Genomic DNA, 26812 nt, shown 5'->3' on the forward strand with positions numbered 1-26812 from the left:
GGAGGTTGGCCGTGCCCGGGGCCTTCTGGGAATCGTAGTTCTGGGCTGGATGAGGCTCGCCAGCCTCGCCCCATCCCCTTCTTACGCATGCGCGGCTCCGAGCTGGCCCCAGAGGTTCGGAGCCTTTGTCAAGCCCGGATGGGAGGTGAGTGGGGTTCGGAGGCCGCTTTTCAGCGCTCGGCTCCCGGGGCGGCCCCCGGGGCAGCAGTCTGTGCCGGGCCCGGAGCGCGCATTTGTGGAAGGGGCCTCGAGGGCGGACCATGAGCCCATCTCCCGCTCCGGCCGGACTCCCTCCGGCGGCTGCCGCCTCCCGGGGACGCGGGTGCGAGCGCGGTGCTGGCGGGCGCGACGGGCGGGGCGCGGGCCGGCGCGGGCTTCAGAGAGAGCCCGAACCCGGCGCCATCTCCTCCAAGCTGCTCGGTCCCCGCAGGTACAGTGCTGAGCGGCCGGAACAGGCATCCGAGGATCGGTCTGGGGGACCTGGCCCCCCGCGGGATCCAGGTGCCGAGGGCCCGGGCCCGAGGAAGAAGCGGGGCCTGACCTGACCCGGCCTTTCCGCAGCGCCCCGAGGGCCGGCCGGCGGGAGGACGGGGCTTCTCGCTGTGACGTGCCGAGAGGTCCAGATGGAGGAGCGCGGAGACGGGAGCTCCGAATCTTCGGAACCGGGAGGATTGGGGATCATGGAGGCAGATTGGGCCGAGGTGCCCGAGAAGAGAGGTGAGAGTTGCGGGGCTGTTGGACTGTGTGCGGAAGTGGCCCTTCCTCCCCGAAAGGAAATGGGCTGCCCCGGGGAGGTGGCCCTTGTCGGGCGGCTCTGCCAGTCTCCTTTGTCTGGGGCATGGCTGGGCTCCTTGCATGATAATGCACGGCTTGGTGTGGGGCACCCCCTCTCCCCCTGAGCTGGTGCACAGTGGGTCCTGGAAAGCCACCCCAAAATGTTAGCAGCTCAGGCCAGAGCACAGCCTCAGTCACTTTTTCTCCCACGTTCTTTTCCCCCAGCTGTCAGTGAGTCTGGGAACGTAGCTTATTTGGCTGGCAGAAAATACCTCCCCACCTCTGTTATTCCCGTGGCACAACATTCGTATTATGTCCGTCGCGCAGATACTGCTGTTTTGCATCTTGGAGAACAGGCGCGGAGGTCGGTAGTTGACTAGCCCGGTCTTTCTTGAAGTTTGGTCTGTGACTTCATGTCAGCCTTTTCTAATGGACTCAGTAGAAAATGTTTTCTCCTGACCCATGGCCTGCTCATGAGATTTCTGGAGTGCACCTCAGACCCAACTACTAGTAGCAATTATTAGGAAGGGGAATCTAGTGATCTACATGTAAATAAGCTTGCAGGGTGATTTTTGAGAACTGAGCCTATTTTTCTTATATTAATTTAATGTACATTAAGGTTGGAAATAAACTGGCTTATCCTCATTTCTCGATTAGAGGGTACACCTGCCAGTAGGTGTTCTGTCCCAGTGGCAACGTTCCTGGACTTTCTCCATGACCCCAGGGTCAAGGGTTGTCTGGGCTGCCTTCAGGTGCAGTACCTGCGGGAGCATCATTCCTAGAGGGAGGAATCTTTGTCTTGTAAATCTGAAGCACAGCATAGATTTAGATCCCACAGTTACCGCTTTCTTGCCCGTAGCTACGTCTTTCCAGGATTCTTTCTATTCCCAAGAGAAGAGCACAGAAAAGGGAGAAGTGGCAGCTCTCCACCTCACAGCCAGATCCCAGGTGAGTCTGTACTGATTATTGAAATTCCACCTTATTTCTCAGAGTACAGGCGCACCCTTCTTCTTGATGTCAAGTTCCTTTGTCTACTAGAGCCCATCTGGAGAGCTGAGTTCTAATCTAAGACTACTCGGGTGGCTAATGGACTCAGTAGAAAATGTTTTCTGCTAACCCATGGCATCTTCTCCATCTAGTTATACTTATTGTCAGTCAACAGGCAGGTAAGTAGCGTAATTACCCTTCTTTGCCTATTGTGCTAGTTGCTGAGCTTGGTAACGTAGGAAACTATTTTAATAGAACATATGGGGCATATCTTAATCTTTAGTTGATTATTCGGGATTCTTTTGTATTTTAGTTGTAATTCCAATTTGGTCCTGGGAGCGTGTCTGTGTAGCATCCACTTACCCTGCCACCATTTTTAATCTTCGGGGTATATCTTAACATTTATGTTTCTGCAAGGGAATCAACATACACATGACTGTTATGTAAGAAATTAAGAAAGCACCTTTCTTTAGAGCTGAAGTGAGTTATGAAAATAGTAAGTGCTCAAAAGTTCAGAAGAGCACTTGAATAGGAAAGCCTATGGAAGGCTTAACTTAAAGAGTTAAAATCCAGCCCTCCAAGATGATGAATGCACAAGTTTAGAAAGTGAAACAATTTTCCAATCTGTCTTAACAAAGGCAAATATTAAGAATTAATCTAAGTGGTGGTTGACCTAGCTGATTTGGCTTAATGGGTAGAGTGTTGGCTTGCAGACTGAAAGGTCCCGGGTTCAATTTCGGTCAAGGGCACATGCCAGGTTGTGGGCTCTATCCCAGTAGAGGGTGTGCGAGAGGCAGCTGATTAGTGATTCTCTCTCATCATTGATGTTTCTATCTCTGTCTATCCCTCTCCCTTCCTCTCTGAAATAAAGAAGAAAAAAAAGAAAAAATTTAAATGGTGGTCGTACTCTATGGGTGATTCATGTATTGGTCTTTCAACGTTTTGTATGTTTGAAATTTTTATTAAAAGAAGTTAGGTAAGAGAAAAGAGCTCTTCATGATGTGTGTGGCATGCCACAACCCACGATTCCTGAATTAGCCTTTTTCTTTGCTACTGTGATTCCAAGTGTAAAAAGTCCATATTGTACATTGGTACTGTTTGTAAAAGTGACTTCTTGGGGTCCTTATATACTTGCCTGAATTCATTGGTTTCTCAACTGCCTTACATTAGTATTGAAGACTATTAGTCAAGAAGCTTTAAGTTGCAGATGATAAAACTCAACTCAAACTGATGTAAGGGAAAGGTATTTAGAGAGAACCAAGATGGCGGCGATATACGCAGACGTGTCCCAGGTCGTGTCCCGGAGCAAATGGAGCGAGCAGCTGAAGCTAGTAACACTCACACCGAATTGGCGAAATTGCTCAGCTGGTGAGAGGGTTTGCAGCCGGGAAGAGCAGAACTCCCCTGGAAAGGTAAAAAAAAAACAGGGATTTGGGCAGGAAAGTTTGCCAGACCTCTGAGCCCAGAGAGTCGGAGGGAGACCGCGTGGCAGACAGCCGCGTCCCTTGGGACAGGCACAGCCCCTGACGGGGGAAAGGAGAACCGCGGGATTCCTGGCGCCGCCAGGGAAATTGAGAGCTGGGTTCTGTGATCACGGAGGACTGAGCCTAAAGGGGGCAGCCTGAAGAGCTGACCTGACCATGCAGTCCCGGTAAGAGAAGAAGCTTACAGAAACCAAGCCTTCCCCGTTTCCGCGGCCGGCATTTGTTTGTTTGTTTTCACTGAATCCTGTTCATGGGACATTTCGGATACAGACACTCACCTGTGCTGAAGAGAGGGAGAGTGTGCTGAGGAGTGGAATCTGGGGAGAGACTGGGGAAAGAGGGGGAGCTGGGAGAGGTGGTAGTGAATTGAGTGCTGAGACACCCCTGAGCCCAGGACTGGGGCAGCCACCCTCTCCAGAGAATGAGACTCCTCCCCCCAGCCCCCAGGCAAGGAGCACAGCCACACCCAGATTCCACCCTGTACGACATCAAGGATTAAGATAACCTGATCAGTCCCTGGGAGTTAACAGGGTCTGGCCTATAGGGGGATTTTCAATCCCAGCAACAACATAGCGCCAGTAACTAACTATTACGCAGTCAGCTCTGGGCAGTGAACTTCCACTGGACAGAGAGGCCCTATAGCCTCAGAGGCCAACGCCAGAACACTGCCACCCAGAGGCTGACCCACAAACTGACTCTTTGCTAAACACAAAATGAGGCAGTCTGGGAAATAAATGCGGCATGCTTTAAAATAAGGACTGTGGTTTACAACACAGAGGAACAGTATATCGCAGGGAAACTCAACACTCTCCTGAATACCTGGAAGGTCTAAGGCGATCCACACTGAAGAATAGAAGAAACGAAGGACCTTCACAACTGCAATTTTTTTTTCTTTTTTCACTTTTTAACTAAGAAACCAATTTTTCTTCATTTTTTTTTCTGTTCTTTTTTTTTTTTTTCTTTTCTTCTTTTTCCATCACCTGATTTTACCCTTTCAATTACTACCTTCTTATTTTTAACCAGTATTATTACTGCTACCATTTTACCATTTTTTAAAGTTCCATTTTATTTTTTCTTTATTTTATTTTGGGATTAGTGTTCACCATTCTATTTTCATCGTTATATTATTGGTTGTTTCTAGTTTGCATTCATATCCAGGGAGCTGTTGCTGGAATTTATTGGGATTAATGGCTGTTCTATAGGAGTATTCTCCTCATATAAAAAGTCTCTTCCCCTCTTCCACTTCATTCTCTCTTTTCGCTCTTTTTTTTTCTTTTCTTTTCTCGCTTTTACTTCCCCCCCTCCTTTTAACCAATTTCATTTTTGCACTCCCTTTTTTTGGTCCCTACTTTTCTTTTCCTTTTTCTCTTTTATCTTTTTCTCTTCCTTCTTCCTTATCCCCTAATTCTCTTAATTCAGGTGGTCACCTTTAATTGGGGTTATTAATATCGTGAATATATTTGTGTATAGTGCCTGGTACGTGGTGCCTTGTTGTGTTGTATTTTGTGCCTTTAAATCAACGCAGCAGATCCAAGCAACAGCAACCTCCTGAGCACCACATCCTCTGCTGAGGAAAAGCAGCTGTACGTGAAACCTCGCCCCACCAGCCAGAAGAGCCACCACAGCTGTGAACAGCACCCACCAGAGGAGCTGCTGACAACTGAAGAGCAGCTGCTACCGCAACCGCCCGAAGAGCAACCACAGACCAAGGAGTCACTGTCACCAAGGGAGCAACCACTGAACGACTCAACGTCTAGATATGTCAGTGAGATCAAACATGGGTAGACAAAGAAACCCCCAAAGGAAAGAGAAGGAGGACTCTCCAGAAAAGCAGCTAAGTAGTACAGAGGCATGCAACATGACAGATAAAGAATTCAGAATAAGGATCCTAGAGTGCATAAACCGGATGGAGGAAAAAATCGACAACCTCTGCAAGAAGCAAGAAGAAACAGATGAAAAAATCGATAACATATGGAAGAAGCTAGAAGAAACAGATGAAAAAATCGATAACATATGGAAGAAGCTAGAAGAAACAGATGAAAAAATCAACAACCTAAGTAAGACCCAAGAAGAAATGAAGAGTGATATAGCTGCAATGAAAAACTCCATTGAAAGTATCAACAGTAGACTAGGAGAAGCGGAGGACCGAATTAGTGAATTAGAAGACAAGGAAGCAAAACACACCCAAAATGTACTGCAATTGGAGAAAAAAATTAAAAGACAGGAGGAGAGCCTAAGGGAGCTTTGGGACAACATGAAACGAAACAACATACGAATAATAGGAGTACCAGAACAACAGAAGGATGAACAAGGATTAGAAAACCTACTTGAAGAAATAATATCAGAAAACTTTCCTGAGGTGGGGAAGAAAAAAGTCACACAAGCCCAGAGAGTCCCAAACAAGGTGAACCCGAAAAGACCCACACCAAGACACATCATAATCACCATGGCAAATGTTCAGGACAAAGAGAGAATCTTACAGGCTGCAAGAGAGAGACGGAAAGTTACATACAAGGGATCTCCCATTAGATTGTCAAATGATTTCTCAACAGAAACACATCAGGCCAGAAAAGAATGGACTGAAATTTACAAAGTGATGCAAAGCAAAGGACTGAATCCAAGAATACTCTATCCAGCAAGGCTATCATTCAAACTTGAAGGGGAAATAAGAAGCTTCACAGACAAAAAAAGGCTAAGGGAGTTTGTCACCACCAAGCCAGCAATGCAAGGAATGCTAAAGGGACTGGTATAAAAATAAGAAATAAAAAGCTCAGAAAGAAAACAGCCACACAAAAAAAGAAATGGTTACAAACAAGTACCTTTCAATAATAACTTTAAACGTAAACGGACTAAATGCTCCAACCAAAAGACATCGAGTGGCTGAGTGGATAAAAAAACATGACCCATACATCTGCTGTCTACAAGAAACCCACCTCATTAGAAGGGACTCACACAGACTGAAAGTGAAAGGATGGAAAAATATCTTTCAGGCAAATGGAAAGGAAAAGAAAGCTGGGGTAGCAATACTTATATCGGACAAAATAGACCTCAAAGTGAAGGCCTTAACAAGAGATAAGGAAGGCCACTTCATAATACTAAAGGGATCAATACAACAAGAAGATATAACCCTGGTAAACATATATGCACCCAATGTAGGAGCACCCAAATTCATAAAAAAACTCCTGGAAGATATCAAAGGAAAGATCGACAACAATACAATCATAGTAGGGGACTTTAATACACCATTGACAGCACTGGATAAGTCCTATAGACAAACAATCAGCAAAGATACAGCAATCCGAAATGACTCACTAGATCACATGGACTTAATAGACATCTTCAGAACACTTCAACCCAAAGCCACGGAATTTACATTCTACTCAAGTGCTCATATGACATATTCAAAAAGAGACCATATATTGGGTCACAAGCAAAGTATCCCCCAATTCAAGAAGATTGAAATCGTAAAGAGCATCTTCGCAGACACGATGGCATAATATTAGAATTAAACTACAATAAAAACAACTCAAAATACTCAAACACCTGGAAGCTGAATAGCATGTTATTAAATATTGATTGGGTTACCAATGAGATCAAAGAAGAAATTAAAAACATCCTGGAAACTAATGATAATGAAAACACAACAATCCAAAACCTATGGGACACAATGAAAGCAGTCCTGAGAGGGAAGTTTATAGCTCTACAGGCCTATCTCAAAAAATAAGAAAAAATGGTAGTAAATAATCTAACTCTACAACTCAAAGAATTAGAAAGAGAGCAACAAGAAAACCCCAGAGTGAGCAGAAGGAAGGAGACAATAAAGACTAGAGCAGAAATAAATGACAATGACATAGAGACCAAAACAGCAATACAGAAAATCAATGAAACCAAGAGCTGGTCCTTTGAAAGAATAAACAAGATTGACAAACCTCTAGCCAGACTCACCAAGAAGCAAAGAGAGAGGACCCAAATAAAAAAAAAAATCAGAAATGATTGAGGTGAAATAACAACAGACCCCACAGAAATACAAATGATTGTTAAAAAATACTATGGACAGCTCTACTCCAACAAACTAGACGACCTGGAGGAAATGGACAAATACTTAGAAAAATACAACATTCCAAAACTCAATCAGGAAGAATCTAATAATCTCAACAGGCCAATAAGTATGGAAGAAATTGAAGCAGTCATCACAAAGCTTCCATCAAACAAAAGCCCAGGACCAGATGGCTTCACAGGGAAGTTTTACCAAACATTCAAGGAAGATCTAAAACCTATCCTCCACAGACTACCACCAAAAATTCAAGAGGAAGGAACACTTCCAAGATTATTCTATGAAGACAGCATCACCCTAATACCAAAACCAGGTAAAGACAACACAATAAAAGAGAATTACAGGCCAATATCCCTCTTGAATATAGATGCCAAAATCCTCAACAAAATCTTAGCAAATCGGATCCAGCAGTACATCAGAAAGATCATACACCATGGCCAAGTAGGATTTATCCCAGGGATGCAAGGATGGACAATATCTGCAAATCAATAAACGTGATACATCACATAAACAAACTGATAGAAAAAAAACACATGGTCATATCAATTGATGCAGAAAAAGCATTTGACAAAATTCAACACCCATTTTTGATAACAACTCTCAGCAAGGTGGGAGTAGAAGGATCATACCTCAACATAATAAAAGCCATATATGACAGGCCCACAGCCAGCATCATACTCAACGGGCAAAAACTAACACCATTTCCCCTAAGAACAGGAAGAAGACAGGGATGCCCCCTCTCACCACTCCTGTTCAACATAGTACTGGAAGTGTTAGCCATTGCAATTCGGCAAGAAGAAGAAATAAAAGGCATCCAAATTGGAAAAGAGGAAGTAAAACTGTCCTTATTTGCAGACGACATGATATTATACATACAAAACCCTAGAGACTCCATCAAAAAGCTACTAGACTTAATACATGAGTTTGGCAATGTAGCAGGATACAAAATTAACCCCAAGGAATCTGAGGCATTTCTATACAACAATAGTGAACTTTCAGAAAGAGAGATTATAAAAACAATCCCGTTTACCATCGCACCCAAAAAATTAAGCTACCTAGGAATAAACTTAACTAAAGAGGTAAAAGACCTCTACTCAGAAAACTACAGGACATTGAAAAAAGATATAGAGGAAGACATAAACAGATGGAAGAAGATACCATGTTCATGGATTGGTAGAATCAACATCATTAAAATGTCCATACTACCCAAAGCAATCTATAAATTCAACGCACTTCCCATTAAAATACCAATGGCATACTTCACAGATCTATAACGAACTCTCCAAAAATTCATCCGGAATAAAAAAAAAAAAAAGACCCCGAATAGCTGCAGCGATCCTGAAAAAGAACAAAGTAGGTGGGATCTCAATACCAGATATCAAGATGTATTACAAAGCCACTGTTCTCAAAACTGCCTGGTACTGGCACAAGAACAGGCATATAGATCAATGGAATAGAATAGAGAACCCAGAAATCGGCCTGAACCAATATGCTCAATTAATATTTGACAAAGGAGGCAAGAACATACAATGGAGCCAAGATAGTCTCTTCAATAAATGGTGTTGGGAAAATTGGACAGATACATGCAAGAAAATGAAACTAGACCACCAACTTACACCATACACAAAAAATAAACTCAAAATGGATAAAGGACTTAAATATACGATGGGAAACCATACAAATACTAGCAAAATCCAAAGGAAACAAAATCTCAGACATATGCCGAAGCAATTTCTTCACTGATACAGCTCTTAGGGCACTTGAAACTATAGAGAAAATGAATAAATGGGACTACATCAAAATAAAAAGCTTCTGCACAGCAAAAGAAACCATCAACAAAACAATGAGAAAACCCACTGTGTGGGAAAACGTATTTGCCAATGACATATCTGATAAGGGCCTAATCTCCAAAATTTATAGGGAACTCATACAAATTAACAAAAGGAAGTTAAACAGTCCAATCAAAAAATGGGCAAAGGACCTAGATAGACACCTTTCAAAAGGGGACATTCAGAAAGCCAAGAGACATATGAAAACATGCTCAAAGTCACTAATCATCCGAGTGATGCAAATCAAAACAACAATGAGGTACCATCTCACATCTGTCAGACTGGCTATCATCAACAAATCAATAAACGACAAGTGCTGGAGAGGATGTGGAGAAAAAGGAACACTTGTGCACTGCTGGTGGGAATGCAGACTGTTGCAGCCACTATGGAAGACACTATGGAGTTTCCTCAAAAAACTGAAAATGGAACTGCCATTTATTCCTGTGTTCCCACTTCTAGGAATATATCCCAAGAAACCAGAAACACCAATCAGAAAGTATATATGCACCCCAATGTTCATAGCAGCACAATTCACCATAGCTAAGATCTGGAAACAGCCTAAGTGCCCATCAGTAGATGAATGGATTAGAAAACTGTGGTACATCTACATGATGGAATACTATGCTGCTGTAACAAGGAAGGAACTATTACCATTTGCAATGGCATGGATGGAACTAGAGACCATAATGTTAAGTGAAATAAGGCCCAGAAATCAGGATTTTAAAAAAGATTCTGAGGTGATTCTAATGTGCAGCTAAGTTTGAGAACCACTGATTTAGGGGAACATATTAGATCAGTATTTCTGATCTTACCAAAAACATTTTAAATGAATTTAAGATGAATACATTTTACTGCAACTTTTTTTTCTTTTGAAAGTCTAATGCAGGTGGAATGAAAAATTTGAAAACAAAAAATGAGAGAATATGAATAGACTCTATTTAATTTTATGATGTAGAGATAGATCTAACACTTTCCACATGTTGATTTTTTGGGGGGGAGATGAGATGTAAAGGAGAAAAAAGGTCAGTCCTATGAAGTCCTGAACAAAGAGCCTTGCAGACACAGATGTGTGTGCAAAGGCCCTGAGGTGGGAAAGAGCTCCCCGGGTTTTAGGAATGAAATACAGCCCAGGGTGGCTGGAGTAAAGAGGAGAGTGAGACAGGAAGTTGTGCAGAGCAAGGCGTCCAGAGCCTGCAGTCTTGTTCAGGTTGTAAGATTTATTCCAGGTGCAATGAGGAGTTTTAGAGGATTTTAAGTGAAAGATTTTAAGTGAAAGATATTTAGCAACTATCTTTCTATTTGTATTTTACGAAGATATTTTAATAATCAGATATGGCTGTTGCATTTTGGATCACATGCTTTTTCAATGCCTGTCACTTTTTATTAACTTTTATAAAGGTACCTTTTTAAATTTTAGAATATTCATTCCTAGGCTTAATTTTCTAAAAAGCCTACAACATCTGAGAAATGTAATTATTTTCATTTGAAATTTATCTTTAAGAATAGTTGATATACAATCTTATATGGTTATAGTGTTTCAGGTGTTTGATATTGTAATTTGACAATTTTATCAGCTAACCAGTTTTTTCTTTCTTTTTTTCTTTTTTATTAATAATAGCTACTTCATTCATATATATATATCTACACTAATAAAAGAGAAAAATGGTAATTGGCGTACGACAATACCCTTTTCATTGGCTAATCAGGGCTATATGCAAATTAACTGCCAACAAGATGGCGGTTAATTTGCATATGTAGGCACAATGCAGGGAGGCGAAAGGGAAAGCAGGAAGAAGCCCCCTGCCACTGACAGTGATCAGAAACCCAGGGGGGAGCTAAGAGCTGGGGAGCAGGGCAAAGGTGGCCCTGGGGTCGCCTTTGCCCTGCCCCCCAGCCATGATCGGAGAATCAGGCGCCTTTGCCGCCCTGGCCAGTGATAGCAGGAAGTAGGGGTGGAGCCAGCGATGGGAGCTGGGCACGGTCGAAGCTGGCAGTCCCAAGAGCTAGGGGTCCCTTGACTGGGCCTAAAGCGAAGCCCACGATCGCGGGGCCGCTGCAGCTGTGGGTCCCCGCTGCCCGGGCCGGACGCCTACTATGCTGCTGTAAAAAGGAAGGAACTCTTACCATTTGCAACGTCATGGATGGAACTGCTAAGTGAAATAAGCCAGTCAATAAAGGAAAAATACCACATGATCTCACTCATTCATGGACAATAGAGACCATTATAAACTTTTGAACAATAATAGATACAGAGGCAGAGCTGCCTCAAACAGATTGTCAAACTGCAGCAGGACGGCCGTGGAGGGTTGGGGGGCAGGAGGTAGGGGGGTAAGAGATCAACTAAAGGACTTGTATGCATGCATATAAGCATAACCAATGGACATAAGACACTGGGTGATAGGGGAGGCTAGGGGACTGTCTAGGGCGGGGGGATAAAATGGATACATATGTAATACCCTTTGTAATACTTTAAGCAATAAAAAAAAAAAGGTATTTATGGGCTATCATGACTGAGAAATCCAGGTCTAACTAGAAATAAGCTCAAGTAATAACATTAGGACCTATTTCCTCCATTTCACTGACTTCTTCTTTTCTCTCCGTGGGTTTTCCTCTCAAGCAAGCTTTCTTCCTAGTGCTGGCCCCTACCACATCTAGGCTTACAGCTTCCCACGCTGAAGACCCCAGACAAAGGGCAGCTTCCCTCCTGGTCATTCCAGCAGAAGTCCAGGGGTTAACTCTTTAACGGCTATTAGGCCCATTCTTGGACCAATTTGGACAGAACTATGGAATATACCTGCACCCACACATGGAAGTACACATACCACCCATGAGTCAGATACAATTAATCCTACCTGAACTCACTGGCCAGCATAGTAGCCAAGGAAAATCCAACTACAAGTGCCAGAGGAACACTTTGATGTTAGATTCAAGACTGTTAGAGCCTCGGGTAGATTAAACCTTTTATGGAAATTTTTAAAAACTTTTGTCCTTTTTGCATTGCATTAGGTGTGGTGTGATGCTTTGCCTGGACTGTGTGTTTCGTGTATTCAATTTTTTAAAAGTATTAAAGTTTTAATTCTTAGTTGGTTGTAACCAGGTGAATAGCACAGACATATATAAATGTAAAACTAATATTACTTCCTCCTCAAATTCAGTCCCCTTCTTCTCCCTACTGAGGGTAACAGTTTGATTTCCCAGTATATCTCTCCATATGCTCTTGGTGAACTTGCACTCCTATATTCAGACATGTAATGTTTCCTTTGATTTCTCCCACTGCCAGTCCCCAACTTTGGGGTGTTTTTAGGAGGGTTATGGAATAAACAGGATTTGGCTTTTTTTTAAGGGAAATTAATTCACTCGGCCAGTGTGGCGCAGTTAGCTGAGTGTTGTCCCATGCACCAGGAGGTCAATAGTTTGATTCCTGGTCAGGACACATGCCTGAGTTGGGGGCTCAATCCCCAGTAGAAAATGAACAGGAGGCAGCCAATCCATGTTTCTCTCTCTCCCTCTCCCTTCTCTCTGAAATCAATTAAAAAAAAAAAGTTTACTGTTTTTTTTAAAGGGAAATTAACTCATTCGCATTAATATGATCGTATGTTTCAAATTTTTTTTGCCATGTGATTTTTATAGTTATATTTACTATGCTTTCCTTGTTTTTTGTGTGTGTGTTTTTGTCTTTTGTGCATTGGTTTGCAGTTGTGTCCCGATTTTTTCTTCTAATCGTCTGGAAGTTAATTTTCATTGAGTGTCAATTTAGCTGGGGGTATGCAGGCTGTACGATCTCAGTCATTTTTCCTCAAAATTCCTTGTCTACTTAGAGATTTACATTTTATTTTATTTTCCAAGGATGATTGTTGTATGTTTTTAAGTCTCAGATTATTTCCGTTTTTGAAAACTATTTTGAAATAATTTAAGGTTTAAAGAAATGTAAATGGTAGAAAGATTTCTTACATACTAGGGTTAGGGTTAGGATTTACCCTCCATTCATATTCTCCAAAAGATAACACTTTACCTCACTTTATTCTCATTTTCCAAAATCAGGACACTAGCATTGATACAGTACTACAACCTACTGACCTTATTTAGACCTCCCAGCTAACCTATTGTTCTTGTCTCCCCCCACCTTTAATTTCTGCTTTTATCCTGTAATTCTTTGTTTCTCTTAGTTTGTTGTTCTTTCTCTAACTTGACCTGTATGCTTTGCTAATTTATTTGCATTATTTTTTAATGAAATGGAAGTGTTTAAAGCTATGAAATCACCTCTGAGTACAGTTTTAGTGATTTGGCATTCGTTTTGCATTTTATTATTTTGACATTCGGATGTTTATTTCAATTATCAGTTTTTGCTCTGTTCTATTTATGCTTGGAATCTATTTAAATTTACTTTGTTACTTTTGCAAATGCTTCATGAATGTTTAAATAGGTGTTTTCTATCCAGTTAAGGCATTTGATATATATTTATTTCAATAACCTTGCAATATTATTCACATTCTGTATGGTTTTATTTTAAAAGGCATGTAATGCCTTGGCTGGTATGGCTCAGTTGGTTGGAGTGTCGTCCATGCACCAGAGGTCACGGGTTCATTTCATGGTCAGGGCACATACCTAGGTTGCAGTCAGGGCACATACAGGAGACAAGGGATCGATGTGTCTGTAGCACATCAATGTTTCTCTCGCTCTCTCGCTCTTGTTCTTTCTCTCCCTCACTCTCTAAAAAGTAAAAATAAACTTCATATTCTTTAAATAAGTAAACAAAAAGGCATATAATAATACTTATATGTGTTCACCTCCTTACAGTTTTGTATTTTTTTTGTCTTATAGAAACTTAATTCTATGGTATTTACACATAAACCTCAGTTCTTTCTGTTCCCTTACTCAGTCTGTTGCCATCATTTTTCAGTTACTGCTTTTTGCTTTAAATTATTTCCGTGCTTAATTGGATTTGGTGCTCACTGCCAGTCATTTATTTCATTCCATGACTTATCCACTAATAAGGTCTGTATTTCAACTCATCTTCTGATTGGCTAGATTGAGTCTTCAAGTTTTTATTGAGGACGCACAAGGAGAGTTATGCAGACAGGCTTTTTTTCCTCCTCTATTTTGTCTACTTTGCCAAACTGCATTGTCAACTCATTAGTTCATGTTTTATTTTTAACTCTTTATTTCCCAGAAAAGTGATGTCTCTCAATGGAGAAACTCTCATATTGAACCTAGCAGAGCGCGCATGGCACATAACTGATGCCAGTGGCTTTACATAGAATATTCAGACTCTGAATACTATTAGAACACTTGTCATGTATCGCTGTCACTTTAGGTGTACTCAGTCGCTCTGCTCCAGGGCCACCAGAACTGCGGGGGGCGAGGGATGCTGTCAAGTGAAAGATGGTGAACAGAAGTATGTTTTGTGTCTTAGGCGTCCGTGACATTCAAGGATGTGGCCATGGACCTTACCCCCGAGGAGTGGGGGAAGCTGGATCCTGCACAGAGGGACGTGATGCTGGAGAACTATAGGAACCTGGTCTCGCTCTGTAAGGACGGCTTCTCATTGTGACTCTACAGTCTGCTCAGGGACAGCATTCCTTATTGACAGTGAAATAGCTTCACAAAGCCTTCGCTTTTCCATTCAGGAGTCATAAAGTCTGAATCCTGTTGGACCCAGAGACAAATCTATTCCTGTTCTAGGTTCTTGGTGAACTGCCTATGCTTGTTTTGTATTAGGATTTTTTGGATTGAAGTGACAGAAACCTAATTCACACTAGCTTAGGGGGCAGGGAGTCTTCTTTTTTTCCATTGATTAAAAAAAAACCACCATATGTATTGTAAGTTAAGTAAATTAATCTATTTTTTAAAAGAGATAACATTTTCCTGGGTATCTTTTGGAATTGAGTAACCGTTGATCCTGCCTAATTTTTTTTTTTTTCAGATGGTTCTGTTTTCGTTTTCCCCTTACCCCTAAGGTGCAGTGCTTACCCCTAGAGAGGGCAAATTACTTTTTAAGGTATTTCTCTTCTTTGAAGTTTGTGGCCTTATAAATTTTCAACTAAAAGCCCACATTAACAGCTTGTCGATACTGATATGGGATAAGTACAGCCTCACTTTCTAGAAATCTGTCATTTCTAAAGTCTGTCCTCAGCATGTTACCCCCCAGCTGTTGTGGTCTACTTAACGTTGTGCTTTTCATATGCGCAGCTCAGGACTCGAAAAGATTGGATGGTATTTGTATATAGATTTTGGTGCTCCTCCATAGTTACTTTCTCTATTGGTAGTCCTTTGATAGAACTAAATTGCACTTTCTCAGCAGCAGTAAGACTTTGGCTTTTTACTTGTACTTGATTGCCCCACACCATGATCTGGAAGTATCATCAAGGTGAATATGAATACTACAACATATGTTTGCTTCTGTACTGTAGCCCAAATGTTATTGCTCATCTCTGCCTTCAAAATGTGGCTTTTGAAGTTAAATTGGGTTATTTACCTGTCTTTCTACAAAACAGTTAAATCCATTGGCATATTGATGGGAGGTGGGAAAGATGGGGTGTTTTTTATCTGATTAAGCTTGCTCTTACGTAGGCATTGTGAACCTGGATTAAGTTGGACTTATAAATATTTCTGTCTTCCTTCAGTCATAATGCTGGGCCTCATACGTATCCCTACCTTTCCTCCAGGGGTGAATACTTCTCCCAGCTGCACTGGGTTTCCGCCACTTGCCTCAGGTAACAGTGTTGGAGCCCATCCCCTGGCGATGAAGGCTTCTGTTAATGAAGAGAGGTGGGTTTAGGTAGAGTTTAGGTATTGGATTCCATTCCCCACGTGGGAAAAATCTTGATTCAGGGAATCCAATATATAACCAGGAATTTCTTTTTTCTTTTTTAAATCCTGTGGCTTGGCTTTGCCCTACTGGCTTTATTCCTAGGGTCTCCCCATGTGGCAAAGATGGCCTTTAGTAGCTCTAGGGTTATATTATTCTTCCAATTAGAGAACTAAGGGAAAAAAGGCAGTGCTTCTATCCTAGGAGTTTCAGCAAAGAGGGTCACATGTTGGTTAATGAAACAACGACTAGAGCCAGGGAAATAGGTTACTCTGGGCAGTTTGGAGCCTGTGTGTACCTGTGTGCATGTGTGTGCACACACGTGTACAAGTGCATTTATGTGTTTGTATGGATGTGGTAAGAACTATGTTAGCCCCTCCCCAACCTCATGTAATAAATTCCCTACGAAAGTGGGTTCTAGTAGCTAAAGAAGGAAGAAAGGAAAAGCAGAAGACAAAAATTCTAGTTACCGCAGTCCCAACGTGTGGTGCTGCCCCTGGGGTCCTGTTTTCTCCAGTTCCTTCCCTAAGCTGAGGATTGATCTGCAGCGTCTCTCTGGAACGGCCTCAGTGAAGAAAGATAAGTTCTCCTCTTTTGACAGGCATGAACACTTGTGTTTTCCAGTGCATAGAAACTCCTTACCAGGCCCAGATTCCTGCAGATGTTTTAAGCTTCATGTGGAGGTCCATCTTCCCTCACTCCAGATCTTCCTGTAATTCCCATCCTCTTTGTAGATCAGGGATTTGGCACTATGCTCTACGATAGATGTTTGCCCATCACAAATAGCTATTAGTTAGTCCCATTTCTTTCTTTCTTCCTTTCTTTGTTTTGAGCAGGGCTTCCAGTTTCCAAGCCTGAGAACTACAATTTGGAGAATGGAAAGGAAACATTGATGCTTGAGAGAAAAGTCCCCAGAAGCAGCTATTCAGGTGAGTCAAATAGATGGGAGTCCTCGGAAATAATAGCCCCGCAGGACAGTGAAGAATTGGCACTTTTCGGTGCTTAAGAAAGACTATATTAGCAGTGCCTACATGCTTTATCCTATGATATAGGACGTATATAATAAAAGCGTAATATGCAAATCGACCAAACGAGGGAACCACCAGTCGGCAGGGGGGCCGGGCAGGCGAGCAGGTGGCACCAGGCCAGCCAAGGCGCATGCCAGTGGGCAGAGGGAAGGGATGGTGATGGGGCGGGAAGGGGGTGGGGGGAAGCAGCAGTGACCAGCAGCGGTGTGATGGGGTGCCTGTGCCAGCCAGCACTGTCCCCTGATCAGCGACCCAGTCGCCTCCTGCAGAGGGAGGCTGGCGGCAGCGGCAGTGGCAGGGTGATGGGGGAGGCGCCTTCCCCTGTTGGCCCAGTTGCCTCCCGCTGAGGGAGGCCTGTGGCTGGCGGGGGAGGGGGGAGCACCATCCCCTGATCTGCCCGCCCGGTCACCTCCCACAGAGGGGTGCAGGAGTGAGAGGACTGTCTCACAATCCAGGACCCCTCAGGGGATGTCGGGCCTAAACCGGCAGTCAGACATCCCTCTCGCAATCCAGGCTGCTGCATGCACCAATGACCATACTTTTCCCACAGGTGAAAGGCATCTTACTGTTGTATGGGCAGCTACATTTTTTTGCCCTAATTATAAAAAATAGTACATAGCATGATCCTTCTGTGGCAGTAGTACCATTTTCCCCATCTTATGGGTGGAAAACTGAAGCAGAGAGAAGTTAAGTAACTAATTGGCTTTGTCACACAGTTATTATAAGTGTCAGAATCAGGGTTGAGCACAAAATGTGCAAGCCAGAGCCCATGCATGTCATCACTGCATCATCCTGTTTTTTTCAGTGTTAGAGTAGCCTTGCCAGGTTTTAATTTTTAAATCTAAGAACCTGTTCCCAGTATATAGGGTAGGGTCCCTAGGCCTGACTAGCGATCAGGTCCATCTGCAGGGCGACCAGCAGGCAGGGCAATTGGGGGGCAGGGGGCCCCCAGCTGGTGGTCTGGCACCATCCGCTGGCCCGCCCAGCCCCAATCACCTCCCTCTGGGGGGCAGTGTGTGTCATAGCCATCAGCAATTCCGCCTCTCAGTCGATTTGCATATTAGGGTTTTATTATATAGGATATATATATATATACACACACACACACACACACACATATATATATATATATATATTTAATTAATTTCAGAGAGGAAGGGAGAGAGATAGAAACAGCAATGATGAGAAAGAGGCATTGATCAGCTGCCTCCTGCACGCCCTTTACTGGGGATCGAGCCCGCAACCTGGGCATGTGCCCTGACCAGGAATCAAACCTTGACCTCCTGGTTCATAGGTTGAAGCTCAACCACTGAGACACACCAGCCGGACTATTTTTAAAATATTTTAAATGAAGATAGCAATTTAAATATATATAAAAGTCGAGAAAAAAATCAAACACATGCTAATATTTTGCTTCATTTTGCCTCTTTTTCTTCTTTTTTTTCAATATAAATAAAAATATAACTACAGGTCCATGAATTTTCACAAGTTGAACACAGCTCCCGAATCAAGAAACAACCTTTCCAGCACCCCTAGAAATACCCTGTGCCCTCTTTAAGTCACTGCCCTCCTTCCTAGAGTAACCTTATCCTAACTTCTAATACCCAGATTAGTTTTGATTTAGTTTTATATAAACAGAATCATATTGTATATACTCTTGTGCCTGACTTCCTTCACTAAAGATTACTGTGAGATACATTCATTTTGTAACATTTAATTATAGTTCATTCTCATTGTTATATAGTCTTTCATTATGTCAGTATACTAGATTTTTGAGTAGTTCCAGTTTTTAGCTATATGAGTAATGCTGCTTATGTATATTCTCTCTTTTGATGAGCACATGTATGCATTTCTGTCGGATATATACATTAAGTAGAATTGTTGGGTTGGAGGGTAGATCATGTTCACTTTTGGTAGATATTGTCAAAAGATCCCCAAAGTACACTGCCAGTGTGGCTCGGTCAGTTAGAGCGTTGTCCCGAGCACCAACTGGTCGCAGGTTCAATTCCAGTCAGGGCACATACCCAGGTTGTGGGTTCAATCAATGCTTCTCTCTCACATCAATGTCTCTCTCTCTCTCTCTCTCTCTCTCTCTCTCTCCCCCCCTCCCTCCCTCTCTCCCTCTCCCTCTCCCTCTCCCTCTCCCTCTCCCTCTCCCTCTCCCTCTCCCTCTCCCTCTCCCTGTTCCCCTGTTCCCCTGTTCCCCTCCCTCTCCCTCCCTCCTTCACTTACTCACTCGCTTCCTCTCCAAATCAATAAAAACATATGCTCGGTGAGAATTTTAAAAATGCCGAAACCGGTTTGGCTCAGTGGACAGAGCGTCGGCCTGCGGACTGAAAGGTCCCAGGTTCGATTCTGGTCAAGGGCATGTACCTGGGTTGCGGGCATATCCCCAGTGGGAGATGTGCAGGAGGCAGCTAATTGATGTTTCTCTCTCATTGATGTTTCTAACTCTCTATCTCCCTCCCTTCCTCTCTGTAAAAAATTAATAAAATATATTTAAAAAAATAATTATAAAGAATTTTTTTTAAAAAGGAAAGAAAGAAAATCCAGCCTCACCCCCAGTATATAGTAGGAAAAGGGAGGAGGATTTTATGGTCTCTTCCGGTACTTGTGGCTGTTCTGTTACTACACCAAAACTGAGGAAGTGGTAGTTTCTTAAAGATTAGTTAACAGTGTGGCATCTGAAACTATATCCATGGTTTTTCATACTCTTACATTAAAACCTATTGATATTTTCACCCTAGCTGGGTTGGCTCAGTGGATAGAGCGTCAGCCTGCAGACTGAAGGGTCCCAGGTTCAATTCTAGTCAAGGGCACTTACCCAGGTTGCAGGCTCAATCCCCAGTAGGGGTATGCAGGATGCAGTTAATCAATGATTCTCCCTCATTATTCACACTAGATTGCCCAAGGAAGTCATTTTGACTGCTTTTTAATTTCAATTAGAAAAACAATTATGTATATAAGGACACAATGTCTTAGAATTTTGTTACTTTTTGTACAATATATAAATGTGTTTATTAATAATTGTAGTTACCTCCCCCCTCCTTCATTTCTGGTATATATATATATTATACCTATATTGCCTCAAAGCAGTCATTTTGACTGCTTGGGGAAATTTTAAATAATCAAATGACTCTTATTATTGAATTGAGTAAATTTCTTATATGACCAGTTCGGCTCTGTATTGAAATAACAGTTTTCATTTTTTTTCGATTACCGTCACATGATAACATACAAGTACATGATAAATTGTCGATACTTGATAAGTTGCAGTTGCTCAATAAGCTAAACTAGTACTTGTTATTCGAATCTTTATGCAGTGATACTTGTTCTAATAAGTTGTTTATTTTATTTCTTTTGCTCCGTAAATTCATGAAAGAAATGTCGAATAGAAGGGAGTTATTGGAAAAGCTAACGAACATAAGTGAAGAGTGCACCGATATAGAATCAGATGCAACAAATTCTGAACTATCATCTGAAAATGAATCGGGTTATATTCAAAGTGAAATATCTGACACTGAAGATAGCGATGAAGAGTCGATCACCAATGATGAAAAGGAAAGTGCCATCAATATGACCAGGAAAAGGTGTAGGGTGCTAAGTAGTTCAGACTCTGATGAAGAAACTGAATACACCTTTCAGGAGACCGAAACAGCTGCCGATGGTACTGTGTGGTCAAAATTTAACGAAGGTGGTATTCCTGGAAGGTTACCATCTACTTGTATTTTCAAGGGTATGAAAGGGCCAACAGGCTACGCAGAAAGGAACATTATGGCAGATAATCCTATCAGTGCGTTCTCGCTGATAGTAGATAACTATGTTATCAAACATAAAGAAGTGCACAGAGGAAGAAGGCCGCCGAATTCTGAGGAACGACTGGACAACAACGTTACCGGGAACATGTACTGGGATTTCATATGCTCGTGGAGCCTACGAGGCAAAAAATTTAAAACTCAGTTATTTATGGTCAGCAAAGTGGGGTCCCGAATTCTTCAGGAAAACTGGGGAGAGAAAAGTTCAAGCAAATCCTACGATTTATTCGTTTTGACAAAAGAACCGAAAGAAGTAGGCACCTACAAACAAATAAGTTTGCCTTGGTTTCGGAAGTAGGGGACAAGTTCATTGAAAATAGTCAAGCTTGCTATCAACCAGGGCAAAATATAACAGTTGACGAGCAATTATTTCCGTCAAAAGCCAGGTGCAGGTTTACACAGTATATGCCTAATAAACCCAACAAATTTGGCATCAAATTCTGGCTTGCATCAGATGTTAGTAGCAAATATGTTTTGAATGGTTTTCCTTATTTGGGGAAAGATGAACAACAACCATCGTCAGTGCTTCTCAGTGAACACGTTGTTCTGAAACTTGTCTAGCCATATACAGGCTGTGGAAGAAATATCACGACTGATAACTTTTTCACTAGCATGTCACTCGCAACAAAATTATTGGCCAAACAAACAACTCTAGTTGGAACTATTAGAGGAAACAAAAGAGAACTACCCAAAGCAGCCAAACAAACGAAGGATAACATGCCTCGTTTTTCCACTCTGCTATATAAATCAGAGAATTGTGTTCTTACAATATATAAAAGCAAACCAAATAAAAGAGTAGCTGTTCTAAGTTCTAAGCATAAATTTGTGAAAATTGATAAAAGTAATAAAAAAATGTTACCGGAATCTATTCAATTTTTTTTAATATATTTTATTGATTTTTCATAGAGCGGAAGGGAGAGGTATAGAGAGTTAGAAACATCGAAGACAGAGGAACATGGATCAGCTGCCTCCTGCACACCTACTGGGGATGTGCCCGCAACCAAGGTACATGCCCTTGGCCGGGATCGAACCTGGGACCTTTCAGTCTGCAGGCCGACGCTCGATCCACTGAGCCAAACCGGTTAGGGCCTATTCAATTTTATAACAGCACAAAATTTGGAGTTCATATGGCGGATCAAATGGCCAGAAAATACACAGTAAAAGCTAGTTCTCGTAGATGGCCCCTCCAAATATTTTTCGATATTTTAGATTTGGCTGCTATAAATGCTTGGATCTTTTACAAAGAAACGACAGGAATACAAATAGAACGAAAAGAGTTCTTGTTTCAATTAGCAGAACAGCTTTCCACCGAATACAGAGCTGGAAGACAGAAAAATTTATCAGAACATGAAGACCCACAAAGATCAACTGCAACATCATCAAATGCAACCCATTTTAACAAACGCCAAATTTGTCAAGTACAACTTTGCCACAACAACAAAACAAATAATATATGTGAAAATGTCAAAAGTATGTTTGCGGAAGATGTACACATAAAAAGATTTCCACTTTCATTTGCATAAAATGTACAAATCATAAATTATTTTTCCAAGTGAAGTAAATTTTTTTGTTAATATTTACTTGTTATATAACTGTATTTACTTGTTAATAACTTGTTATATAACTAAATAATATACAAAATATTAAAACTTAATTTTAAACAAATTTCTTTACACATTAGTTAATCTTTCACAATGCAGTCATTTTGACTGCTTTTGGGCAATATAGGTATATACTAAGTTTCAGTCTTTCTGGTGTTAATGTTTCTATCTCTCCCTTCCTCTCAGAAATCAATATATGAAAAAAAAAACCCAATTGATATTTTGGAAAATACTGGTCCACTGAGTTATGGAGATCGTCCAAATATTGGCACATTACATTATACAATATTTAAAAAATAACAGTCCTGGCCAGGCAGCTCAGTTGGTTATAGCATCATTGGATACACCAAGATTGTGGGCTTGATCCCCAGTCAGGGCACATACAAGGACTAGCCAATAAGTAAGTGGAACAACAAATTGATGTTTCTCTCTTTCCCTCTCTCAAATTAATAAAGGTATTTTAGACAATTTTCGATGTCACCACTGACATTGTCAGAAAAGTCAATTTTAAGTATTCCGAATACCAGCTGTCGGCCCCTGACTAGCTATCAGGCTATCTATCAATGGTAGTTAAATGTTTTTCAAAATTGTAATTTATTACTGGAAGCTCAAATCTTATCAAACACTGTCAGTTGTTTTTCTTGACGTGACAGGCTCACTTCATTCATCTATAGAAAATATCTGCCAAATATCCAACACGGGTAACATAACTTGTCTGTCAGGTGTTCTTTCCAGAAATATGTGGTCCATGAAAAAGATGGCTAGTTCAGCTCACAACTCAAACTATCTCATGAGTGGTTATCTTCAAGACAACCATCATACTGTGACATGACTAGCATTGCTTTATGAATATGTCCTATTTCATCAATCCAGAACATTAAAAAGGCATGTTCTCAAGGTTTGAAGTTTTTAAAAGTTAATAATGTTTACTGTTGTCCAGCTGGAGTGACTCAGTTGGTTGAGAATCATTCTGTGCACCAAAAGGTTGCAGGTTTGATTCCTGCACGGGGTACCTACCTGGGAGGTTGTGGGTTTGATCTCCAGTAAGTTAACCGATTGATGTTTCTCTCTCTCTCTCTCTCTCTCTCTCTCTCTCTCTCTCTCTCTCTCTCCCTTTCTATTTGTAAGCATGTCCTCAGATGAGGATTAAAAAATAATAACAATAATACTGTTTACTCGGGCATTTTTTATATGTATTTGTTTTTATTTCAGAAAGGAAGGGGGAGAGAGAGAAAAACATCAGTGATGAGAGAATCATTCAATCAGCTTCCCCCTCATCAATGTTCTTTGCTGCTCTCCAAGGAACACTGGTGGGGCCGCCCATCCTCTGTTATGGGCACGCAAGCTCTTGCCACGTCACAGGCTATTTCCACTGGAACACAGCCACGCCCACACATTATACACTGTCCGTGGCTGCTTTTGTAGCACCCTCTGGTACTTTACAGACAAAGCTTTGGGGCCCTGGTGTACGGAATAAAGTCAGCGTCCCCTGGCACAGCCAGCAGGACTGTATGACCAGGCCTCCACCAGTCCTCCCTGCCTAGTCTCGGTGTGCGTCCTCTGCAGCCCCCTAAAGGGACGGTCCCCTGACCAGCTCATCTCATGACTCTGTTGCTACTCTTGCCTGGAGCTCTCTTCAGAGCTCCCCAGCTCCCAACTAAAACCAACCAGTCAACCAAAAGGTTGCACTGAAATGTTACCGGTTCGATTCCTGCTCAGGGTGTGTGTGGGAGGCAACTGATAGATATTTCTCACATCAATGGCTCTCTCTCTCTCTCTCTTTCTCTCTCTCTCTCTCTCTCTCTCTCTCTCTCTCTCTCTCTCTCTCTCCCTTCCACACTCTCTGAAAAACAAATTAATAAAAACGTGTTGGTTTTTTTTTTTTAAATTCAGCTCAAGACAGGACTCTTCAGTGACACCATCTCTGCACCTCACCGGCCCTCCTGAAGCTCCCTCCCCGTGAGCTCACTTTTGGACAGATTTCTAGGTACATTCGAAGGGAAGGACACTTCATTGTTATACATATTGCCAGAGTGTCCTCCAGGGAGGTAGTTTCAACTTGCATTCCCCAAGTTCATGGAAACTGTCAGGTTCATGCAGCCCTGCCAATCTGATCTGGGAAACAGGTTTAATTCTCACAGCACTCCTTACTGGTAATTCAAGGTGAAGATTAACAAGTTGTTGTTTTTAAAAAATTAATATCTTTTTTTAAAATATGTTTTATTGATTTTTTACAGAGAGGAAGGGAGAGGGATAGAGAGTTAGAAACATCGATGAGAGAGAAACATCGACCAGCTGCCTCCTGCACACCTCCTACTGGGGATGTGCCCGCAACCAAGGTACATGCCCTTGACCGGAATCGAACCTGGGACCTTTCAGTCTGCAGGCCGATGCTCTATCCACTGAGCCAAACCAGTTTGGCAAAAAATTAATATCTTAAGGAAATAGCAAAAGGAACTTCTTGGAGCTAAATCACAAATATTGAGAAAGGTATCTCTCCAAGATGCAAGGATAAGATACAGACAATTATTGCAGATACATGAGACCAAGAAACTCTTTGCTTTTATGCGAGAAATTGTGATAAGATTAGTCACTGAAGCAAATACCAAACTCCTTATATTTGTTCTTCCAGTTTATTGTAAATTTAATTTTACATTTCTTGAAAGTCTTGGAAGTATGCTACATAGTCACTTCTCTTTCTCTCTCTTTCTCTCTCTCTCTCTCTCTCTCTCTCTCTCTCTCTCTCTCTCTCTCTCCCTCTCCCTCTCCCTCTCTCACTCTCTGTTATTCTTTAAAAATACTGTCTCCATATTACTGAGTATTTTTCCACACACACCAAAAAGGAGAAAAATGTACATTCAACATTGTCGTTCTGTGACTTTATAACATAAAGTAACATAAAGGACATGCTTTTGATTAAATTCTAGTTCTAGAAATTTATCTTAAGAATATAATTATCTATGATGGTGGGATTGGGACAGGTGCTGGGTTGCTTCCCCTCATGGACTTTGTAAACCAGCACAGGAGAGAGCTCCTCAAAGCAAGCAGACAGGACAAAATAACCACAAACCGATAAATGCTACAAGGAATCAGTAATCTGGAATAGAGAGTCATGGCGGGGCGGGGTGGGGGGAGAGAAAAGGGCAACGTCTTGGATTAGATGGTCAGGGAGCTTTTCTCTGAGAGACATTTAAGCTGAGTCAGACAGCTGAGAGTGTCTGATACTCAGAGAGTTGGGAAAAGAGCTTTGCAAAGAGAAGGAAGAACATCTGCAAAGACACAAAAGTGTGTCTCAAGGACTGAAAGGAAGTCAGTGCTGGTGTTTTGTGAGTGAGGCTGTGAGAGACACTAGTTGAGGTTGGGAGGTCCATGGGGCACAACAAGCCAGTGAGTCATACTGTTTTATGTTTTAAGGACAATGAGAAGTCATTAAAGTGTCTTAAGCAGGTAGGGTGGGATGGCTGGTTTTAAGTTGAATGGATCACTCTGTTTGCTGGGAGGAGAACAGGTGGAAGACAGGACAAGATCAGAAGCAGAGAGAGCAGAGGCCCAGCAGATGGGGATGGTGGCGTGAACTAGGACAAGAGCAGGACAAGTAGAAAAAGAACTGACTCCACTTGGATATGAAATCATGACATGTCAATGGTGTACTGGGTCCTGGAGATACAAGGTAGGGTACAATCAAAGATGACCCTGCATTTTAGACTAGGGGACCTCCAGGAGGGTCCATAAAGGGTTAATATGGGGAAGTGTTTGAACTCCTGAGAGGTGAGCAGGAGAGATGGCAGGAAGGTATTTAGATGCATAAGGCTTGGATGGTGGTATGAATTTGGAAGAGGAGGCGCTACTGATAATAGAATCCAATTGAGTAAGACAGGGAAACAGGGCAAAGGAAAGTCACAGTAAAGGTAAAATTGGGGAATGAAAACCAGGACAGGAGGTCAGAAAATGTTACCACACTTTGAACGCTGCGTCAAAGCAGCAAAGTGGAGAGCTTTTAAATTATGAAGCCAGGGAAACAACTTTAACCACACTTTTCCTTTGACAAGTTCACGAAAAATAATTTCCTTTGCAGATGAGCAATAGGAAAAGTTGAGTACTGGAAAGAGTGTGAAAAAATGGCCACTCATACATTTTAGGGAAACATTTTATTGGGACAAGCTTATTAGAGAATAATTGAGAGCAGGGGTCCTCAAACTACGGGACGCGGGCCACATGCGGCCCGCCGAAAACATTTATCCGGCCCACCGGGTGTTTTTGCCACCGCTGTGTGCATAGGAATTTGTTCATAGTTTTTTTTAAACTATAGTCCGGCCCCCCAACGGTCTGAGGGACCTTCAACTGGCCCCCTGTTTAAAAAGGTTGAGGACCCCTGATTTAGAGCATCCATAAAAATTAAAATATTCAATCATTTTGTTACAACTCCAATTTG

The 26812-nt window shown here is 42.0% G+C and overlaps 1 protein-coding gene across 2 annotated transcripts; it reads left to right on the forward strand.

The window, feature by feature from the left end:
• LOC132219359 (zinc finger protein 286A-like) lies at positions 1-24346 on the forward strand. 2 transcript variants are annotated; one of them, XM_059671717.1, is made up of 6 exons: positions 1-145; positions 562-717; positions 1634-1722; positions 14542-14656; positions 16773-16865; positions 24274-24346. In XM_059671717.1, exons 1-6 carry the CDS (start codon positions 88-90, stop codon positions 24294-24296), a joined length of 534 nt encoding a protein of 177 aa, XP_059527700.1. In that variant the 5' UTR covers positions 1-87; the 3' UTR covers positions 24297-24346. The 2 variants fall into 2 exon arrangements, with proteins under 2 accessions (XP_059527700.1, XP_059527701.1); XM_059671718.1 differs by lacking the exon at positions 24274-24346 and adding an exon at positions 18435-19072 and having other exon boundaries at positions 2-145.
• Positions 24347-26812: the final 2466 nt, after the last annotated feature.

Source organism: Myotis daubentonii, chromosome 16, assembly GCF_963259705.1.
Source record: "Myotis daubentonii chromosome 16, mMyoDau2.1, whole genome shotgun sequence".
In the NCBI taxonomy this organism is placed as follows: Eukaryota; Metazoa; Chordata; class Mammalia; order Chiroptera; family Vespertilionidae; genus Myotis; species Myotis daubentonii.

What these genes read in the sequence shown, in the direction of transcription:
- LOC132219359 (XM_059671717.1), top strand. Translation starts at nt 88, where the DNA reads ATGCGCGGCTCCGAGCTGGCCCCAGAGGTTCGGAGCCTTTGTCAAGCC. An exon ending in TTGTCAAGCCCGGATGGGAG is followed by an intron (nt 146 to 561) that starts GTGAGTGGGGTT and finishes GCCTTTCCGCAG; the next exon opens with CGCCCCGAGGGCCGGCCGGC. An exon ending in ACCTCACAGCCAGATCCCAG is followed by an intron (nt 1,723 to 14,541) that starts GTGAGTCTGTAC and finishes TTTGTGTCTTAG; the next exon opens with GCGTCCGTGACATTCAAGGA.